Source organism: Ostrinia furnacalis, unplaced genomic scaffold (genome assembly GCF_004193835.3).
Source record: "Ostrinia furnacalis isolate ACB-3 unplaced genomic scaffold, ASM419383v2 OfSCF0185, whole genome shotgun sequence".
NCBI lineage: Eukaryota > Metazoa > Arthropoda > Insecta > Lepidoptera > Crambidae > Ostrinia > Ostrinia furnacalis.
The window spans coordinates 65,835-89,231 of record NW_021130424.1 but is presented as its reverse complement, the minus strand read 5'-3'; the positions used below and the strand labels follow the sequence as shown (position 1 = coordinate 89,231).

At 41.6% G+C, this 23,397-nt stretch overlaps 2 protein-coding genes across 13 annotated transcripts in view; one reads left to right on the top strand and one right to left on the bottom strand.

The window, feature by feature from the left end:
• Positions 1–7,255, top strand: part of eIF5 (eukaryotic translation initiation factor 5) — a 31,717-nt gene extending 24,462 nt beyond the window's left edge. For 8 of the 12 annotated variants that reach the window (XM_028306298.1, XM_028306272.1, XM_028306261.1 and 5 more), the window contains exons 7-13: positions 304–490; positions 1,173–1,274; positions 1,586–1,715; positions 2,532–2,691; positions 3,590–3,797; positions 6,135–6,317; positions 7,018–7,255. In XM_028306298.1, coding sequence (XP_028162099.1) covers positions 304–490; positions 1,173–1,274; positions 1,586–1,715; positions 2,532–2,691; positions 3,590–3,797; positions 6,135–6,317; positions 7,018–7,134 — 1,087 coding nt within the window. In that variant the 3' untranslated portion in view covers positions 7,135–7,255. The remainder of the gene's footprint in view (positions 1–303; positions 491–1,172; positions 1,275–1,585; positions 1,716–2,531; positions 2,692–3,589; positions 3,798–6,134; positions 6,318–7,017) is intronic. The other 4 variants (XM_028306330.1, XM_028306325.1, XM_028306319.1 and 1 more) reach the window with 1 other exon arrangement.
• A 6,535-nt stretch (positions 7,256–13,790) lies between these two features.
• The window catches only part of NijA (Ninjurin A), a 49,730-nt gene continuing 40,123 nt past the window's right edge, over positions 13,791–23,397 (bottom strand). The window contains exons 3-8 of the mRNA XM_028306184.1: positions 21,568–21,678; positions 19,119–19,171; positions 18,949–19,050; positions 18,087–18,263; positions 15,810–16,068; positions 13,791–14,865 (exon numbers count right to left, since the gene is read on the bottom strand). Of these exons, the coding sequence (XP_028161985.1) occupies positions 15,868–16,068; positions 18,087–18,263; positions 18,949–19,050; positions 19,119–19,171; positions 21,568–21,678 (644 nt within the window). The 3' untranslated portion in view covers positions 13,791–14,865; positions 15,810–15,867. The remainder of the gene's footprint in view (positions 14,866–15,809; positions 16,069–18,086; positions 18,264–18,948; positions 19,051–19,118; positions 19,172–21,567; positions 21,679–23,397) is intronic.

Sequence of the window (23,397 nt, the reverse complement as noted above, 5' to 3'; positions counted from 1 at the left end):
AGCGCGTAAACTACTTCAATTTTTCATACGGTCATAAATTTTTACTGACAGCTTATTTTTTTTCATCCCATATCGAAAGTTAATCTCTATTTAAATAAAAAAAAGTATTTAAGTATATTTATATCCGTTGTCTAGTACCCATAGTACAAGCTTTGCTTAGTTTGGGACTAGAAGCGCAGTGTAAAATGTCCAAGGATATTTATTATTATTTAATGGACTATAAGCCAATATAGGTCTCATTAGTGGTGGACATTTGGACCACTTTTGGTCATTGTCCTTTATACGATACTAACAACGTTTCAGATTCATCCGCAAGTTCGTGCTGTGCCCCGAGTGCGACAACCCCGAGACCGAGTTGATCGTGTCGACGAAGCGCAACACCATCTCGCAGGGCTGCAAGGCGTGCGGCTACCACGGCCAGCTCGACTTCAACCACAAGCTCAACACCTTCATCCTCAAGAACCCGCCTGCCAACGACCCTGCTGTGCAGGTGAGATAGCGGCAATAAAGTCCGGTTTTCACCAAAGCGGAGAGGAAAGGAAACGGCAGACGTGTTTTGATTATCTAAGCAGATTTTGTTATTTCCACATTTCAACTTTGGTGGAAATGCATGAAGCGGTGAGGAGATGTGTCAGGCAGGACCGGCGGCCTCGCGCGCCTTGTACTTCGCTGCTTTCTCCTCCCGGCTCGTACCCTCTAAAGCAGTGGTTCTTAACCTTTAAGTCATTAGGGACCATTTTACCAAATTTGTCTTGTCAGGGACCACCTCATTATCGGTCAAAACCAGTTTGTCTGCAAAAATCAGTTAAAAGTGGTTTTGACCAAGTTGTGCAAGTGCACTTCGTGGACCACTTGGAATGCTTCCAGGGACCACCAGTGGTCCGCGGACTAAGAACCACTGCTCTAAAGCGTCATACGATTCGTAGACACAGCTGACAGCGTTACGCACATCTCCTATTTTCCGCTTTGGAGGAAATATGGCTGCTTTAGGAAGAAAGCTATGATTTGTGCTCTCTGGTGCCACTGGCAAATGACCGCCTAACTTTAACCCCTTCCCTTTTAGCAAGAGCCGTATTCTGATGGGCTTGCTTCGTGATAATTGTGGGAGATAGTTGCAAGAAAAAGGTCTACAAAGTAAACTTTACGAACTAACGAAGAATTTGAATTTGCAGGGCTCTTCGCTGACGGAGGGCAACCGCGGCAAGCGCTCCAAGCGCTCGGGCCCCGGCGCCGGCGCCAACGGCAACCACGAGGAGGGACAGGAGCCCGCCAACGTGAGTATACTTTCCAACCTAGTGTATTTACTATTTATCATAGCTTTGTGTCTGTGAATTTCACAACCTATTGTATTGTTATTACTTCTCAATAACTTTTGTCTGTGGATTTTCATAAATTTGTTTCGTAACAAAGCTACGATTGGCCACGTAAAATAATGTTAGCAACTGAGGCAACAATAGTCAATTGAAATGATTCAGTTTAGTCGCTGCAGACTTCTATTAGTTCCGTCCTGTCTACCACTGACGCACATAATTCGCACCAGCCCTTTATTATTTTTTTGAAGTAAACAATGTTTTTGTCCGTCCAGCAGGAGGGCGAGACGGGCGCGGCGCCGGCGCCGGCCCCGCACCGCAGCAAGAAGGCGGCGGCGGCCGACGACGACGACGACAACTGGACCGTCGACGTCAGCGAGGCCGCAGTGCGCGCGCGCATGCAAGGTAACCAGCTTTATGGAGCACGCATTTCAATATCATCATTATTGTCATTTTTTGGCCCGTTTTCTTCATCAATCCCTAATTTTTAAGTGACCCCTATCATTTAAAAATTAAGGATCGATGGTGAAAACGGGCATTAGTCTCTACTGCAGGAGGACGACTCTTTCCTTTTCCCCTTTACTAGAGGATGTGGAGGATTTGGCCTACATAGCCTGAAAGCCCTAGGGAGTAGAGTTCCCATGCTGGCCAGACAGGTCGGAGTAGCATTACGACACCTACGAGAAGAGTGGGGGTGGTCCTGAGTGGGGGTGGTCCTATTCTATGCTACCTGAACCAATCGGTTAATTTTTATATTTATCGAACATAATAATATTTTTACCAAAACTAAGATGAGTTTTGTTCTATCTCTTTTTACGAATTTGAGTGGAGACGAGACGTGTGAATAACGAAAATAGCCTGTAATACCGACGACCTCATAAAGATAGCAGGAAGCTGGATGCAAGCTGCTACCAACCGGACGATATGGAAATTGAGGGAGGCCTATATTCAGCAGTGGACGATCTGTGGCTGAAATGGTAATGATGATGGCCCATAATATCGTTTCGTCTCCGCTTTTGACTCGTCAATATGACTTACTTGACTTAAGGTCCTATGTCCCCTAGATGGGGCAGAGGGCGTCCACAACAGGCCTCCATCTCGTTCGGTCATGAACTTCGCGCTTGATCTCGCTCCAAGTCTTACTGATCTTCTTCGCCTCCTCCGCTACAGTCGTCAATATAAGAGTCCACAAAATAATCGTTATCTAAACTTGTCCTACAGACCTGACGGAGGGCGCCAAGAGCATGACGGTGTCGGAGGACAGCGAGAAGAACGAGAAGCAACGCATGGACCTGTTCTACGCCTTCCTCAAGGCGCGCGCCGCCGCCGCCGACCTCGACGGCCCGCGCGCCGCCGGCGACGTGCTGCACGAGGCCGAGCGGTCAGTACGCTACCCTGTACCACGTTACTAGTATACGGAGAGCGGCTTCTAATGCTGGTTTTAGTTAGAGTCACGCTGACCGTCAGCGCTGACAGCCAAAATGTATGAAGCGTCGGCGCCGAGCGATCAGCGTCACTCAGGAATCTTCCCTTCAATAAGGCTTGATTTCCTTTTAGGCTGACATTGGTGACCGACGTCAGCGCCGCGCACGATTACACACTAGTTCTATGTAATCATCTACCGCTGACGACGGCGTTGCAGTGCGGTGCTGCATAGAACATTGTGTTTATTCGTACGCTCGACTGATGTACGCGACCGACGTCAGCGTAGGAGGAAATCGAGCGTTACATACATATTGATTTGTCAGCGCCGACGATCAGCGAGCGGTCAGCGCGATTCTAAAACCAGTTTAACGCATGCATGGATGCTGATAGTAATGGACGCCTAGAGTGCGCGTGCGAAGCGAACGTGCTGCACGAGGCCGAGCGGTCAGTAGCCGAGGACTTTACTTAAACGTACATAATGAAGGCTAACGTTTTAGTGCTCACTAGTTGACGCCACTGCAGAGTAAGGTCACTGTCACATACTAGTGACGCCCAACTGGTGAGCGCTGAAATGGTAGTAAAACGCTCGCACACTCACTGCGGGCGCCCGTCTCACAGTCGCGACAGCAATATAATTACGCGCGAGCGATAAGGATGGGTAGCTTGGGGTCATTTGATAAAATTCTACGTGCTCACGGACCAGGCATTAGCAAGTGACAGTGACCTTACTTCATAGTGGCGCCAACTGGTGTGCACTAAAACGACAGCCCTCATTATGTTCGTCTTGGTCCCCTAGGTAGACAAAAAGGAAAAGGTGACTTGCATTTCATCTAAAACTGTTTATCGATCCACAGCTTGGAGGTGAAGTCCAAGGCGCCGCTGGTGATCTTCGAGATCCTGGTGCGGCCCAACTCCATCGCCACGGACCTGAAGAAGCACCGCGCGCTCCTGCTGCGCTTCACGCGCGCCGACACTCGCGCACAGCGCGCCGCACTGCACGCGCTCACGGCGCTGTGCGACCACCATCCGACACTGCTGCCCAAGGTGCCCGCCGTGCTCAAGGTACGACGGAGTAACGCAGAGTGGAGGTTCTATACAAGTGGAGCTAGCTATAGGTCGACTCTATGCGCTTCACGCGCGCCGACACTCGCGCACAGCGCGCCGCACTGCACGCGCTCACGGCGCTGTGCGACCACCATCCGACACTGCTGCCCAAGGTGCCCGCCGTGCTCAAGGTACGACGGAGTAACGCAGAGTGGAGGTTCTATACAAGTGGAGCTAGCTATAGGTCGACTCTATGCGCTTCACGCGCGCCGACACTCGCGCACAGCGCGCCGCACTGCACGCGCTCACGGCGCTGTGCGACCACCATCCGACACTGCTGCCCAAGGTGCCCGCCGTGCTCAAGGTACGACGGAGTAACGCAGAGTGGAGGTTCTATACAAGTGGAGCTAGCTATAGGTCGACTCTATGCGCTTCACGCGCGCCGACACTCGCGCACAGCGCGCCGCACTGCACGCGCTCACGGCGCTGTGCGACCACCATCCGACACTGCTGCCCAAGGTGCCCGCCGTGCTCAAGGTACGACGGAGTAACGCAGAGTGGAGGTTCTATACAAGTGGAGCTAGCTATAGGTCGACTCTATGCGCTTCACGCGCGCCGACACTCGCGCACAGCGCGCCGCACTGCACGCGCTCACGGCGCTGTGCGACCACCATCCGACACTGCTGCCCAAGGTGCCCGCCGTGCTCAAGGTACGACGGAGTAACGCAGAGTGGAGGTTCTATACAAGTGGAGCTAAAGCCTGGTCCGTGAGCACGTAGAATCCCGTCCAATGACCCCGAGCTGCCCATCCTTGTCGCTCGCACGTAATTATGTTGCTGTCGCGCTCGCACACTCACTGCGGGCGCGCGTCGCACAGTCGCGACAGCAATATAATTACGCGCGAGCGATAAGGATGGGTAGCTTGGGGTCATTGGACGGGATTCTACGTGCTCACGGACCAGGCTTTAGCTATAGGTCGACTCTATGCGCTTCACGCGCGCCGACACTCGCGCACAGCGCGCCGCACTGCACGCGCTCACGGCGCTGTGCGACCACCATCCGACACTACTGCCCAAGGTGCCCGCCATGCTCAAGGTACGACGGAGTAACGCAGAGTGGAGGTTCTATACAAGTGGAGCTAAAGCCTGGTCCGTGAGCACGTAGAATCCTGTCCAATGACCCCGAGCTACCCATCCTTATCGCTCGCGCGTAATAGGGTATTTGACATCACCAATCAATTGACGTACTTTTTAAAACTGTCAAAACGACACTCTCCCATAGATTTTGTACGGCAATACTAGCATGTGACGTCACAATTTTATCAACTCAATGATAATACTTTTTTCAATTATAATGCAACCAAAAATCGTAATTTACAGGTAATTAAAAATAAATTAAGTTTTCATGACCAGAAAGAAGTGTCTTTTTAAAAAAGTTGTGCTTTAGAATTATTGAGAAATGGTGTCAAATACCCAATTATATTGCTGTCGCGACTGTGCGACGGGCGCCCGCAGTGAGTGTGCGAGCGCTACAACAACATAATTACGCGCGAGTGACAAGGATGGGCAGCTCGGGGTCATTGGACGTGATTCTACGTGCTTAGCTATAGGTCGACTCTATGCGCTTCACGCGCGCCGACACTCGCGCACAGCGCGCCGCACTGCACGCGCTCACGGCGCTGTGCGACCACCATCCGACACTGCTGCCCAAGGTGCCCGCCGTGCTCAAGGTACGAGACTATGTGAAGTTGCGAACTGTCGGAACGGAGCTAGGTGGCATCTCGGCTTCCTGGCTTTGTCCGTTGCCTGCGCGTTTTTAAACACCATGATGCACGAGCATACCATTTAAGGCCTACGATAAAACTTAGACCCGGTTTCCAACAAGGCGGAGCGTAGCGCAGACGAGAGGAGATGTGTTTATCAGTTTAAATTAAATTATTTCCACGTCTCCACTCCGCTCCACTTCGGTAAAAATAGATCAAGCGAAAAAGAGAGATGTGTTTTGAATAGTCAATCGGATTTCATTCTCTGTTTGGCTCTGCCTCGGGGGTACCGGGTCTTACGTGGGCACTCGCCGCAGGTGCGCCCGTTTATTTATTTAAACTTCTGCACATAGATACAAAGTGCTGTTGCTGCTGTGTTTATTGTCGCCTGCCTCTAGCCGCACTTATGGTAACATCACACTCATGCGCCCCAAATTGCTCTATTCTTACTTTTTTCGATACAGATTTTTAGTGGAGGCTCCTCAGATTTATATTTATATTTATGGAGCGATAATCTCAGACGTCGCAGTGCCGACGTCAACCCACTAAAAATTATTTAACGGCGCTATTCACTCGTACATTTGTCATTCCAGCTGCTTTACGACTACGACATCGTAGAAGAGAAGGCGGTGCTGGAGTGGGCGGCCAAGCCGTCGCGCAAGTACGCCAGCAAGGACACGCTGGCCGACGTGCGGCGCCGCGCGCAGCCCTTCCTCGACTGGCTCAAGGAGGCCGACGAGGAGGACAGCGACTCCTCCGACGAGGAGGACTTCGAGGTCGGTACATGCACCGCATTACGCGAAACAATAATGCCCGGTTTCCGCCATGGCGAATCGGAGATATGTTTTGAATAACCGATCAGGTTTTATTCTCCAACTAACGGCCGCCCGCGACTTCGTACGCGTCGTAGTGAGCACCTACGTTCTAAAAAGGAACCCCCATGAAAAATTTGAGACCCCTTAGCACTTATAGTTTCTGAGATTTCGTGATGAGTGACTGAGTCAGTCAATTTGTGACCTTTCGCTTTTATATGTAGATAGATAAATAATGAATGATATCTAATTGGTTATTCAAAACATTTCTCCGCTCCGCCTTACATTTCTTCGCTCCGCCTTGGTGGAAACCGGGCCTGAGGGCTATCGTATTTGGCCTCACTAGATGACGCCACTGTACGTCATTTGCAAGTGCCGCCATCTGGTGAGCGCTGCTGCAGTGGCAGGAGGTTATCACATTTGCACTCACTAAGATGGCGTCACTATAGTGTAACGTCCTGTCATTCGCCAGTGGTGCCAACTGTGAAATATGATAACGATATTCGTTCTCTGCCCTAAGCAAGATTTGAGCACTTTTGTTTAAATTTTGAAAACCTGCCCTCGTCCATCGTCCGATGAAGCTCCAGCGAGATATCTACGCTTATCAACTTATACCAGTGCGAAAACAAACCAAATGAATAATTTGTTTGTGCCATTGTGTCAGATCCAGTACGACGACCGCGCGAAGGCCACGCCCATCAAGGCCGTGGCGTCCCCCGCGCGCCCCGCGCCCGCCCAAGACGACGACGACGGCAACGACGTCGACATCGACGCCATCTAACCGCACCACACCACACTACACCACCCACACCACACCACTATACAACTAAAGCCTGGTCCGTGAGCACGTACAATCCCGTCCAATGACCCCGAGCTGCCCATCCTTGTCGCTCGCACGTAATAGGGATGTTTCCTGGGTAAAAAAGCAAGAGTTTTAATTAGTCCGTCAGTTAGCTTATCAAAAACTACTCGACACGTATTTTTCACTTTTAAATCTAATGAAAATGTAAAGAGATAAACCGTGCCAAAGTTCTAAAGAAAAGGCCCGTGACGTCAGTGAGTGCGTAAAAGTGTAGCACTTTATGACGTCGCGCGGAACTTCAACGCACTATAACTTTGTAATTATTTGTTTGATTGACAATTAAAAATATACGTGTCCAATATTTTTTTGTATTAAAATTGAAATTTTTTTTTGGGAAACTAGCCTATTATATTGCTGTCGCGCTCGCACACTCACTGCGGGCGCGCGTCGCACAGTCGCGACAGCAATATAATTACGCGCGAGCGATAAGGATGGGTAACTTGGGGTCATTGGACGGGATTCTACGTGCTCACGGACCAGGCTTTACATATGCGCGCGCGCCGCTGCCTGAAACAGTGACGAGATCGACCCCTTACAAGATCTTTGTTTATGGTTCTCGTAAACGCAATGACATCCACCATAATCCATTGTTGGACTGATTCCAAACCTAGCTAGTGTCATTTTATCGAGATAGGATAGATTGGTTGTCAATGTTACAGGGAATGGCCGCGTGCAACTAAATGAAATAGAAAATTACTTACCACAGTTTCTCGTCTAATAATCAAATCTGCAATGTGTTAAAAACGCTGTCATTGGTCTATTCATCCATGCCGCTCTCTCGTTCGCACGTTAAAGATTGTAATAGTGTGTGAGCGAGAGGGTCACGGTTGTGCTCGTCTAGCTTGTATTAATAACTATAGACTATTAATTATGCACACTAATCACAGTTGATTTTGAGCAATTTGATCATTAGCTCGGAAACCTAACAGGTATAATTTCAGTTTGTTTAAGTGGGGCTGTATAGTCATATATCAGCTTCGAAACGTCTAGTTTTTCTAAAAGATACACAGTACAGTACTTTCGATTAAACTGTGCTAATCAAAAATGCATTTATTTTTATATTTTCCTCTAACTGCCTCTTATCCTCTAATATTCCTTAAATTTTAAATATCTTTATCTCAAAAGCACAGTTTAACCGACAGTATTCACACACCATGATCCAAATAGTTGTTACATGGGGTAAAATTCAACAAACGATATTAAACATTCTCCAAAGTTTTTAAACATTGCAATCGCACGGAACTGTTCCAAAATTTCAGAAATATTCTTTCAGTATCGCCAACATTCCCGCGAAACATTTTAACTTTGGAGGTGTAAACATTCTGTTTGTGACAAAAAAATTTCCTGCTATGTAACAACTAGGTAATTGTAACAGATGTGTAGTCATGTATACCCTCACTGAAGCGATCCACTCGGCGCGTAACGTGATAATATTAGTACAGATACAAACACAAATTCTATCCCGTCGCAATCGTAATTTAATATTAGCCCCAAAATACAGCACGCTTCAATCATCACGTTCGTTCGCGTGGATCGCGTTGCTTGTAAAGTCGAGCGCAAAAACTTGTCAACATTTTGATGTCGCAGTTGTTCTTGCACCCGACTGTCGCTGTGTCCCCTGCCGACTGTATGTAGCGTACACCGTACTTTGGGCTGTCGAACGAGTGTCATATTAATTAATCGTATACAGGCGTAGCTATACTCGAGTCATAGGATTAGTCGCGTTTTCGAACGGGGAGAATCGGTCGACTTGTCGGTAATTTGAATCTTAAACTTTTTGCTATTACATTTGTATCTTCCTAAATTGATTTACTGATTCAGTTGACGACCCTGCGAGGGCCGCTGGCCGCGACCACCTCGAGTCAGCCTCAACTTCGGCTGTTCATGGGACGCTATTTTTACTTTTTCCATCAATATTTTGTTCCTATATCTGTATAGATTTTTAATTATATTTTAAATCATATTTCCGATATTTATTTTGGGACGGTTTACACGCACTGGAGCTGCGAGCGAGACGAGCCCCGGATCTCACTGATTCTTTCCGATCATGAATATTGTAATAGTCACAAATGTATAAAGTATGGCTTCACGTGACTCGGTACGGATGCTGCGATCGGATGCCGTAATCTTAAGGCGATGCGTTTGTATGAAAATATTTAATATGAAATAGAAATTGATTTAGTATTTAAAATCGTGAAATCGGCGGAGTTGTGCGGAGGCGGTTCGGGAAGGTTCTCATCGCGTCACACAAGAGTAAGTGACAACAACGGGAAATATTCATTTTTGGTTATACTTATCTGAAAATGTTACTATAGTGTCATACCAATATGAAAGTATGCAGTGAGAAAATACACAGTTCAAATTAAGTATCTTGAGTAACATAGTTACATATTGGTGACACCGATGAATGTAGCATGTTCAGTGTGTAACTCGTGAATACTTCCCGCTGTGTAACACTGGCATTAGTGGATCTAGAGGCCGCAGCCGCCGCCGCGCGCGCCGAAGTAATGTAACGTAGGTTAGTTTATTTGCTACGGAGCCCAGTTGCGCGCAGGTTATATTATTTGTAATATATAGGGTATGCCGCCGGCGACGCCGCGGGACAAGTTTCCTCTTACTATTAACTATTATTAAAATAGAATATTTTGAAATTGCCACCTGACAATTTATTAGATTTGTTTTGTATTCAATACATTTGGATTCTGAAAATTTATGGGTTTTATTTCAACAGCAAAATAACACTTCTCGATCACGAGTCTACTTTATCCCTTACATTCGAAATAAATATTTATAGTTATTTTGTCTTTGACAAATAAATTTCCATAAAATATACACGACTCAATAATATTAATTTACATAAACTTTCACGATATAAAACAAGGCACATATTTTGAACACTAAAGTATTTCTCAATTTAGAAGTTACAATCTCATATTAGTTAATAACATAATAATACATAACTTAGTAATAATAGATAATAAAAGTAATTACATGTGGTAACTTACAAAAATTACATTAGGTACTTAGTTAAATAAATGCAATAGCGCTACATACAACTAGTAGTAGGTTTACAAGTATTATAGTGTGTGCGAGACGCGAAAAAGCGATTGCAGGCACGAACAATGGTGTACGTTACTCCAGCTGGAAAGTACAGCCTTGGCCAAAAGTATTGAGCACCCCCTAAATACTGCTTATACGTGATAACTATAAAAGATACTCAAAGATATTTGATAAAAACCTTTCTTTGACAGGTTTTGAAACATAAACTCACGGCACAACGTGCAATAAAACACGTTTCGAGATGTTTAGCTATGACACTGTAGTATTGTTAGTCTTTGAAAAATCATAAAAAATCTTCTTCCGACCTCGCTGCTGAGTTATCAGCTGAAATTAATACGCCGATTTCTGCAAGAACAACTCGCAGAAGACTCCAAGAAGCTGGGCTTAAGGGCTATACAGCCAGAAAGAAGCCATGGCTTTCTGTAAAGACCAAAACAGCTCGTTACGAGTAGGCTTTAAAATACCAAACTTTTACCGAGGAAGATTAGAAAAATATTGTGTGGTCAGATGAATCAAACTTTGAGGTAAGTTAGCCAATATCATGTATTAACAATACGCGACAATAATATTATAAAACTATATTTGTAAAAATAAATATTGGACCGAAAAACACTTAACAAAATTTCGTTACTTTACGATTGTTGGCACACCTGGTGTGACATTTGTCCGTCGTCGAGTAGACGAAGAATTTACCCCGGAGTGTAAGGTACCTACCGTCAAACATGGCGGCGGCAGTGTGATGGTCTGGGGGACATGTTTATGAAAATATTTATAAATATCAAGTAATCGAGCTTTCTTCAAAATCCGAAAAAATCGTGTAGCGTCTGATTAACAAAACATACAAGCTCACTGAAAACTGTATTCGATCCTTCTTAATACGTATTATAACCATAAAAAGTTTCAAAAACACACATTCATGGGTCATTGAATAATATCACTAAAAGTAAATACGACGGTTCTATAACTTTGACGTCAAAATACAAGGAATCAGCTACACCAAGATGAGCGGATGTCAACCTTATAATTAGAGCGTTTATTAAACAAATATAAAATATAATATTCAGCTTTAAATGTATCGCTTAAAAAAAGATATGCACAAAAATATCAAATTGTAAATAACGGCTGGTTACCCGACCAAATTTGAATGCATACAAAAAAGCGACGGATTCATACACATCGACGACCTTTCACATTGAGTGTATTAAACTTAAGCTGTTGTTAGTACAGTCGTGTTCAAATGTTTTGGCAATTATTTTAAATAGTCGTATTTTAGATTGTTAATGCAAAATAAATACAATTTGTAACCACATCAAATGAAAAACCCTTATTATTTCTCTTCTTAAGAATCTCTTATCAATTTATCTTAAAAAGTATTTAATCATGACGTAAAATCACAGATCAATATCGTTCGAAAGACACTACTGGACAAAAGCCTCCCTCAAGGATTGCCACAAACACCAGTCCTGCGCCACTCGCATCCAGCTACCTTCCGCGACCTTCACCAGATCGTCGGTCCACAATGTTAACGGTAGAACCTTTGTAGTAGAACGGGTGAAGCCGTGGGCAGAAGCTAGTATTAATATACATGTTTCACGTCAAGACTTAATTGTAAACTATAATATAGGCGCACTTACACATTACTCATGCCAGAGATAAGAAAAAAAAGTTTGTCATTAAAATGTTCGTTCGTTCGTTCGTTCGTTCGTTTCAGCCAAATGACGTCCACTGCTGGACAAAGGCCTCCTCCGAGGTTTTCCATAATGCACGGTCCTGCGCTGCCCGCATCCAGGCTCTTCCCGCGACCTTTACCAGATCGTCGGTCCACCTAGTAGGAGGCCTGCCCACGCTACGTCTTCCAGCCCGTGGTCGCCACTCGAGAACTTTTCTGCCCCAACGGCCATCGTCTCTACGAGCTATGTGCCCCGCCCACTGCCACTTGATTTTAGCAATTCTGCAAGCTATGTCGGTCACTTTGGTTCTCCTGCGGATCTCCTCATTTCTGATTCGATCACGCAGGAAAACTCCAAGCATGGCCCGCTAAATCGCCCTTTGGGTGACCTTGAGCCTTCTTATGAGGCCCATAGTAAGCGACCACGTTTCAGAGCCATATATCATCACTGGCAACACACACTGCTCGAAGACTTTTGTCTTGTCATTAAAATATATTTTTTACTTGTTATTTTGTACTTCAGTGTACTTCGGTGCAACAAATTTCTACCGGTTAGTGAGTATAGTTAAGAAGGTCATCGATATGTATGAATCCGTCGCTTTTTTGTATGCATTCGAATTTGGTCGGGTAACCAGCCGTTATTTACAATTTGATATAATATTGATATATTTTTGTGCATATCTTTTTTTAAGCGATACATTTAAAACTGAATATTATATTTTATATTTGTTTAATAAACGCTCTAATTATAAGGTTGACATCCGCTCATCTTGGTGTAGCTGATTCCTTGTATTTTGACGTCAAAGTTATAGCACCGTCGTATTTACTTTTAGTGATATTATTCAATGACCCATGAATGTGTGTTTTTGAAACTTTTTATGGTTATAATACGTATTAAGAAGGATCGAATACAGTTTTCAGTGAGCTTGTATGTTTTGTTATTCAGGCGCTACACGATTTTTTCGGATTTTGAAGAAAGCTCGATTACTTGATATTTATAAATATTTTCATAAACATGTTTCTTTCACATATACGCACAAATCAAGAGCTACTCGTGTGTGTTTATTCTATAGGCGCACATATAACGGTTATTGAGATAGAGCATTCTGCAAAACGTTACCCTGGCAGGAAATGCAATATCTCGAAAACCTGAAGACGCACAAATCACATTTTCAGCTCACATAATAGAACAAATATAAGCTATCTGCTCGTACACAGTTTTTCTCTTTCCGATCATTCNGTTTTTGAAACTTTCTATGGTTATAATACGTATTAAGAAGGATCGAATACAGTTTTCAGTGAGCTTGTATGTTTTGTTATTCAGGCGCTACACGATTTTTTCGGATTTTGAAGAAAGCTCGATTACTTGATATTTATAAATATTTTCATAAACATGTTTCTTTCACATATACGCACAAATCAAGAGCTACTCGTGTGTGTTTATTCTATAGGCGCACATATAACGGTTATTGAGATAGAGCATTCTGCAAAACGTTACCCTGGCAGGAAATGCAATATCTCGAAAACCTGAAGACGCACAAATCACATTTTCAGCTCACATAATAGAACAAATATAAGCTATCTGCTCGTACACAGTTTTTCTCTTTCCGATCATTCGTTTAGAATTTTCCTGCTAGAACAACGTTACTCCAGCAGGAATCGTTTTTTTCGTTTTGTACCAAAACGACAGCACGCACTAATCTCTAATTCGGCGCACATTTACACCATGTTGGGAACTAATTATACGTTCTACTCATATCACTCTAGAAGCTACTTTCCAGCTGGAGTAACGTACACCGAACAATGAGCGTTTACAGAAAATAGCAGATCTCCCAATGCACTAGCAATACACTGTGGCACTCTTTGCAACAATTGACAAAAGTAAAAAAGTGAATACCAAAAGAAAACAAGTGTGAAAAAAGAATATAGGTAGGTATTTTGTAAAACTGGTAAACGCTCGATGCTTTAGTCTAATGTTTAGTCTAGATTTTTGTTTTTATTAGGCATTTTTAAATAATCTCGATTTCAAAAGCTAACCTATCCGTGCATTACTTGCGCTTATTGACTAGTCGCAAACATTCGACACTTTAAACTTAAATACCACCATCATTAAGTGGAGATAAGATTGAGCTGCTTAACTTATAATAAGTCAAATAAAAAAAATGTACAAACTGTACACTAGCTTGACATTCTTAAAATCAGATCAATATTTAGTCAGACCTATTGAAAAATGCTAATATTTCATCTATTGTACTACTTTCTGGCAATAGGTACATCTGCCAGTAAATTATTTTTTGTCATTAATGTTTGATTAATCCTCCTTTGAGATTAAGGGCTGGATTCTAAAATGGTATCTACTGTAGGAAGTGGAGAATATTAAGAATGCGAACCAAAACCAAACGGTGAGTTTGGGGTTCGGGACTTGAACAAATACTCGAGGTTTGGGTTCACATACCTGCTGCAATGATCCCAGAAAATTGTTGACAGTGAGTCTTTCTTTTTGTCAACTTGTAGAATTTAAAAGACTATTTTTTACCGTAAATAGTATTTTCCAAATAGTAAAAATACTATCGAGAAACTGAGAAAGTATTTTAAAACGGGCCTAATTGTATAAAATGAGATCCGAAACATTATAAATTGCACTATTTTCTGCAGCACCATGTCTTTGGTAAAGACTGTTCTATATCAGTATTAGTACATACATAGGTGTTTTAATGATAAAATCCCTAATGAGAAGATTGTTGAACAGTTGGACTGTACAGCAGCGTCAAAAGTAGCCTAAAGACACGTCTTCTTTACTATTTGAATAAGGTTGTGTTGTCAACTTTAAGCCACCATCAATCCCTATTTTTAAGTGACCCCTATGATAACACCTAACAGGAATTTTGTTTTCATAGGGGTCACTTAAAAATACAGATTACTTAACACTAGAGTGCTCGCGCGGGTGACATATGTCACCCAGGGTGTAAAATTTGTAAATATTTTTTCAAGGTATCGAGCTACAGTGCTGCCTTCTTAGGTATTCCTCGAGCATGTATTGTCGCACATGATAGTAGGTAGTAACGCCATCTTGCTAGACGCATCAACGTGAGTGCAGAAAACATTTAAAGTGTTTGGGTGACGCATGTCCCCCGCGCGAGCACTCGAGGAATTGTTTGAGAACTTATCATCGCGGTTTAAAATCAAGTTTACTTTCATGTAAGTTCAAAGTTATACTTTTTAACCATTTTTTAAACTTTTACAATAATTATATTGCTTTATAAGCATAAACTGATGCAAGAAAGTAGTTGTTTTAGATTGTAAGTAATGTCGTAATAATACACCTAGGTCTATAAAATTAAAAACCAGGATTCTTCTGGGGTTGCGAGAACACCAACTAGCACAGAACTTGCCAGTACTGTGGCAAATGACGATGTGTTTATCGCACAAGAGCAAGAAATCGAAGCACTCTTAAGCAAATGTAACAAGTGGAATAGGCGTTTTTGTCCAGATCATTAAATCAAATCGTGCCCGAGTAGTGATCAAAATATCACAGAATAAGATCAATCTATTCATTAACTTTCTAATTAGGTGATATTTTTGCCAAAATAATGGGTCCAAGGACTATTTAAACGACTTTGGTCTCGTCGACTCTAAAATATTTGGAAAATATTGAAGTATATATTTTGGTGTATAATACGAGTTCACGAAAGAATTACTCACTTTTTTTTAATTATTTACTAAGAAATATTGTTTATGTTTAATATTATAAATTGTTTTACTTGTATTAATTAAGATTAGAAAAAATAAACCCATATCATAATGGGTGACACATGTGACCCGCGCGAGCACTCTAGGAGTATTTAGGGGCGCGAGCACTCTAGTGTTAATGGTGAAAACGGGCATTAGGGTATCCCGAACTATTTTTAGGAGTTTGTGAGCTATCAGCCGGCCTGCTGAATAGGGATGGGCGCGGGATTGGTGCTGACGGGCCCGACGCTGAAGGAGGCGATGAAGACGTTGACGATGGTGATGAGGAAGATGCCGAGCACCGTCATGTTGTTGATCTTGTCCGCCTTGCAGATGTCTTTCTCTTCCTTCACGTTGTACCGGCTGTTCATTATCAGCCCAACGCCCACTGCCACCTGGAAATTAATTTATTAAATATGAAGACCTATTACACTTATTTATTCAATTCAACACTGACTCCTATAGAAAAATAAGGAGCAATCAAACTTCGCTGAATTGTTGCTATAAAACTATCATCAGGCGAAAACTACACCGGTCTCATGTAGAAAAATGAGGAGCAAAGTAGCAAGTTAGATACATTTTTAGTTTAGGCGCAGATTTATTTGTGTTTTGTAATATTTATTGTATTTATAAACGCAAATCAATACTATTGAATTTTCTATGCTTTTGGTTCACAAAAATTTAAAATTATATAAAATTTTAAACTTTCGCGTTCAATTTCGACTAAAATAGAAAGACACGGGTCTAACGCGACATTTATGAATGAGTTACGTTATAGTACGCACGGCTTGACGTTTCGGCTGCGATGCTGCAGCTATGGTCACAAGCAGACTGGCGGCTCGCGGCGTCGTCGGTTCGAACGGGCTTGAAAATTTTCGTTAAGACCCGTCTTTCTATTTTAATAATAAAATCAGCTCTATGCACAGTGATTCGAGTAGAACAAGCTAGCTGGACAATATTATTTTTTTACTTTAATGTGTTTAATACACGCATTACTTACTTTTTTGTGCAATTTAAGATTAATTAGGCTTGTTATTTTAATAATTATTATGGTTTGAAAAAAAAAATTTTTTTTGGTAATAAAATATTTATTTCCTAAAATCAAGAGAAACAGACTAAAAAGGAAAGAAGAAACTAACTTTACAGTATAATATTAATTGTTCTTATGATGTATTAGGTGTTAAAGTATGAAATTCCCGTTTTTTATGGAGAATTTAATGAAAATAAATTTTTCGATATAAACATTTTTGCGATTTATATGGAACAAAGAATCTCAGTTTTTTTTAATTTAGTGGGTAGACTGGGACAACATTAATGACTTGCCAAGTTGCTGTGGCCAGCAGACATTTGCGCTGCAGCTTCAGCAGCCAATATCAGTTCTCAAGTACTTCTTGAGGAAATGATGTCTAAAAGTCTTCTTCTTTTCGTCTTTTTGCTGGACTCGTCGAACTCCTTGAGTGGTCGTCCAAGTGTAGAATCTTTCGACGTGGAAGACTGAAATTTATGAACAGAAACATGTAACACTATGGCTCCGGGAATCCACTCAGTTGGGTTTTTCATGAAGCGTTCCCTGTTTTGCCGTATTTCGTCCATTGAAATGAAATTGAAATGCGACTGATGCTATTCTTCAACTCTCTTAGCAAATTTTCGTGATCCCAATACATCACATTTTGAGAATATAAATTAAAAATCATGCTATTCTGGTCACTTTTTCAATGTTTTAATCATTAATCAAAAAACTTGATTTTTTATTAATCTGAAAAAATAAAATTGTTGTGCAAAAGTGTGCAAACTGAAACTGGTATATTTGAATACTAGAGGGTTACAGCTACAATATATATAAATTCCAGACTGGGGTCAAGTGGGGGCATACAACTTCTAGTCTTCCAAACATAAAATTTTGAGAAAAATATAAAGGTCAACATTTCGCCATACTTTTTAATACTATGTGCATTATTATGCACCTTATTGTACAGAAAATAAAAAGTACTTACCCTTATCTTCAAAATCCATCACACAAATATTTGGTCACCATAGTAAAAAATAATGTCAGGTGTTGTCGAAAGTCGAGCAAAATTAGGAATTAAAAATGACACTATCCTCATATCCTCACTTACCATGTTAATTACTCACGACTAGGTAATTAACAAAGTAAAAAAATGTGGAATCCTTAATGTCTGGGATGTTGTTTAACGTTTTTTATAAACGATAATCAGAAATTCAACAATGACTTTTGTCCAGCTAGCTTGTTCTACACGAATCACAGTGCTATGGTATGATACCTAAAGCAAAAAAACCTGTTAACCGCGTAGAAACGTAAAGCGGTAGGACACTTTTTCTTTACGATGAACCTAGACTGTAAACTGTTTGTGTATACCTACCTATTACAAATAAATAAATAAATGATGCTGACCTGAAGGATGATGCTGAGCGAGATGAAGACGACGCTGAGGTAGTAGTATGGATGGCCGGCGGAGGAGGACTCGATGACGTAGCGCAGCTGGTTGGCGTTGGCCGACAGCAGCGCCAGGTCCATCATGCCTTGCGCCAGGTTCTTCTTCTGCTGGTACGTGTTCACGTCCGGGATCGACTGCCAGAAAGATATTGGTTAATACGATATTTCGATTGCGAAAGTAGGCAACACCATGGGAATCACTGAAGACCCCCAGGTAGCCTTTCGAACTAAGCGTCACAGACGCAGCGTCTTTAGCTTCGGTCTTGTGCCACCAACGTCGCGTCACTAACTCGCTTCGAAAGGCTACCTTTAAGACCAAAGCTAAAGACGCTGCGTCTGTGACGCTTAGTTCGAAAGGCTATCTTTAGATTTAAGTGACGAAATATGAAAATGAAATGAAAATGATAATGATTAATGTCAAATTAACTAATACAATAAAAAAACTATCTAACGCTATGAATGATGTAAAGAGTATCCCGTTGCCACAGCCGTTTTACAAATATTTCTTCGTTTGGATTGGATACCAACTTGGTAATACGAATGCAAATTGGTGCTAAAATTTATAAGATCAACGGAATTTTAATTTTACTTACGCCATTGATAAATTATTGCTTAGCGTTCTATGGAGAAGGATGCTCGGTGTTTCTATACGAGATCGAATCAGACATGAGGAGATTCATAAACGAGCTGAAGTTGCTGACGTAGCCCGACGGATGAGTCTAAGTTGAAGTGGTAGTGGGCAGGGCACATAGTAGATACGCAGAACTGACGGCCGATGAGGCAGCAAGGTTCTGGAAATTCTGGAATGGAGAAAACGTACCGGAATGCGCTGCGCAGGACGCGGTTGTCGCAGCCTCATATATTGGAAAGGCGACTTCATTAAAGAAAGGCGCTGGATGCCGGCCGAAAGCAAACGGTTTATCTGGAAATGATGATGATGATAATGAAAATGTTGATGAAGGTGATAAGTAATTATAATGTATCGCTTACGCCGGGTATGGGTGAAATAGGCCGGTCGTCTGCGCCGAATCTGTTGCCGATGTCTGAAAATAACAAATTCTATTGTAAGTAAGGACACTCCCTAATTGAATCCCCAATAATTTCGCCGCTGTGACATTGTGAGATAATGCTTCAAAATTTCTTCTAACATGCACAATGCACTCGGTGGGATTTGAACCCGCGACTACGAGTATAAACTAAGGTTGTGTATAAATATCCTGGCTACTTGCTGAAGTACTTCAAAGCGATCGGAAATTCTGATCAATACGAAATGTTACATTGTCTACCTAATTATAAGTAAAGTAATTAGGTAAAGTAGGTAATACATTCATAATGCGACTTTTATTAAAATAGTTACTAACTAAACTTCACCTTGCTTGATATTAAAATATCATGCAACATGCATCCCTTCATGCAAGAAAGCTAATTTACAAAAGGTATTTTGCTAACGTCATTAGGTTTGTCTAGGCGTAGTAAAGTGGATAAAATATTCACAAGTCTTAGTTTATTCATCAGACGACCACACCGGGTACTTATTAATTATGTATACTAAAGTCATTCATATTCATGCATAGCAGTATACGATACACGACAGTACATCAGACGATATTTTAAATAGAATTTTGCCAATATGAGCGCATTCATCAACCGATGCCGTAGACGTTTAACGGCAATAATGATTCTTGCACAATTTTAGAAAAAGAATTACTGATTATCATCAGGTCATTTCTCCATGATTGAGGAGCACGATCCTAATTTAATAAAGGCAAATGGAGGATTTGGACTACATACACTCTCCAATTCTTCATGCTGGCCAGAAAGATTATACAGTGTGAGTCACGATAAAGTGTAGGTACATATGAAATTAGGTGAAACTAGATCTATTTTTATCGACAAGAAAGAGGTCAAAAATTTTTGACTCACACTGTAGAATCGAATTCGAATTGTAAGTTATCTACAGGCACTGAAGTTGTTACATAAGTAACTTCACTGTGCAAGAAGTCTAGATGCAACCATTTACTTTCATGNGAGGCTTCGATCTTATGAACAGAGACTTAATGAGTTTAACATAACTCCACTTCACCTCCGACGCGCCGAGATGGACCTAGTGAATCTGCACAAAATAGTGCACTCGGAACTTGACAGCCCTGAGATCTTAGAACTGCTACAATTTACCATTAAACACAATCCCCGTAGACCAATGACAAAAATATTTGACATACCCCTTTTTCACAACAATATATCACACAACCAGCCTCTGGCTAGATTATGTCGACTCTACGAGGATTACAGTCCTCGCTTCTCTGACCTTGACATCTTCAACTCTAACCCGCGTCGTTTCAGAATGGCTTTAAAAGACATCCTCAAGAATATCCCTAGACCCTAATTTTATTATTTTTACCCTAATTTAATTATTAATATCAATAGTATAAGTAATTTTTACTAACCCTATAAGTCTGCTTCTCATTACTAGCATGCCGTGGAAACACGTTATAGGATTACTATCTTGCTTAACACCATTGTAAATTAAGTATTAATCTAACCAAATGATGTAATCTGTTGTGTTTTCCAATAAAATAAAATAAAATAAAATAAAATCGTCTATGTAAGGAAGTACCTAAGTACTTAGTCAAAGTACAATTTCTTCGCGAAAGTTCAGTAACATAATATGCAATATGGCCCGTAACCTAGATTCCAGAAATACGTCCATGACATCGGTTATTAGCGCGGAATTACGAACTAAAATGTGTAATACAAACACTTGAGTCGAGGAACGGCATGCATGCAAATTTCGATTGACGTTAAATCCGAATTGAATAGCAGTTAAAATCGGGTTGGATTTAACTATGAGTCTTTGTTTCTTAAATTAACAATGACTGATGTATGATGCATCCAAAATCTTCATTTCATCTCTAGTACAAATCACATCATCGCGTTCAATACGCGTTTTGTCTTTTAATTATTTTTAAAGACTCTTAGTTAAACCAGCGGGCTTACTCCGTAACGCGTATTCCGTAATTTCGGCTCTATCCGTCACTCACGCTCATAGCATTTCAGTATGGGCAAAGTTATAGTTGCCATTCGCAGTTTTCGGATTTGCGGGAAAAAATGGCAACATCCTAAGAACGTCACAGTAAAGAAAAGTTTGGGAAGCCCTGTAGGGTCTAGAGTCTAGATAAGTGGCACTTTTTTATCGAATCGCAAATTTGACCGCCTTTTCTTTTCGCCTTTCGACCGTCTTTCGACATCATAACTGTTTTGTTTTGCCACTTGTCTAGGAGGGCTGATCTAGTAGGTAAAATGCTTTTATGACCTTTCGGAAATTCTAAACAAATGCATTAATCCTAGAGATTGCGAGAGACTGATAGAGCCGATCACACGGACGCGACGGAGTGTCCCTGCCCAGCGGCGGCTCCTCTAACGCAGTGCGTCCATTCACCATAGGGGTAGTCGGTCTCGTCGGGGGGCCACTCCCATTTACCGTCGGATGCGCCCACGCCGTCTTCTGACGTCGCGTGCGGGTCGTCCGGGTCTAGCTCTTTTTTGTCCACTGAAACAAAAATAATCGAATCCTGAAAAAGATTGCAAAACATCACCTGTCTTTCCACACATCATTTGCTTATTGTCTAAAACGCCAGTAAATGGTAGTGACCACTGCAATAAGCATGCTCTACCTTAAACCCTATCATCACACATCTGTCGTGTGATTGAGGTCCAATCACAGAATAGATTAGGTCTACTGGTCTCAACTAAAATCGAGTCTGCACTCGATTTTAGTTGAGAGAGAGATGACTTGTAGGCAGTACAGTACATACTTTAAATATTTAGACTGGATTTACCTATACTATACACAGACAGATACTTGCTTGAGTAAGATATTATGCTGCAGTCTTACTGCAGTTAAGAATCCTAGAATTAAGGTAGGCAAACTAGTGGTCTAGGTCTAGGTAGACATTTTAACTACTTTTGGAAGAACACTTGGCAGGACATGACGATCTGTTTAATGACAGATTGATTTCTTATAAATATCTAAGCGACTCATGTCTGCCGGTCTGTGTAAGAACAAGGTTAGCAATCTTATGTCATAACTCACAGGTCACAGCTAAGTATGAATGTTTATGTAGAAATCTCAGCAATTTGATATTACTTATTAGTGCCTTTGTAATTCCTCAGAGTTCAATAACCAGTGCAAATAATAAGTTATCACATTTATGTTTAATTATTCAGATTAATTATGAACAATTTATACTTAAGTGTTTCTTGTCGAAGATTAAGGTTCTTAGTAATGACGTTATATTTTGTTCAGACACAACCTATCTTTGTTTGTATGAGTGTAACCCGCTTATCGACCGAGTTGCTTGAAATAACACAAAAAACGTCCTCGAGTGTAAAAACAACGTGACTGAGAAGTTTGCGTTAGGTTTAGTATACCTAGATCTATCACTTTTTGCATGTGTTTGACATCAACCATTACAAGTATTGGTGGCTATTTTTAACAGATAGTAGGTAAGTAGTTATTTACTTCGCGGTCCAGTTATCAGCCGTTACGACCACCGCCACATCCTTTGTAGAGTTTGATAGCGTGCCCTCAATTCGGAGTTCTAATGAGATCTCAAAACGTTCTATAAATTGCTTTCCGGAAATGTTTTTCAAGATCAATCAAATAATAATAAATAGATTTTTGAGAGATTTTACGAATATTATCAGTCTGTGTTTACAGTATCTACAGACATATTGGTAGTTAAAATCAAGATTTTTTTAGACAAATAGGTAGGATCTAGGTTTGCACCTGCTAGTTAATTCGACGATAAAACGTCTAACAACACCTTGCATGTCACAATCTATCCTACCTACCAACAAGTAAAAGTGCTAATCTGAAACATTACTGAAACTCTACTTACTACTTACCTACATACATTGAGTTCCGCGATCCCATTATTTTTTCCCCTATTTAAAAAAAACTTCTGTAAAGTTTACTTGTTAAATAAATTAACCGGCAGGCAAATTCAAATTTTCTTACAGTTAATAGGTATTTACAGAAACATCCGGTTTAGTCTTTCAATATGAAAAGTACCTACTACCTACTTTCACACAGTCCCAGTATGTTTTAATTATTTCCGAGACAACGCGAATGTTATACGTTTTTTGGGGTCAGCAGCGTGACCTGCGCCGCAATTCTTATCAATGTTATCAGTCACACAGTGGTCAAATGTAGGCACTATCACTATGTACCTACTTACTTGACTAAAAACGAGATGTTTTGAAAAGT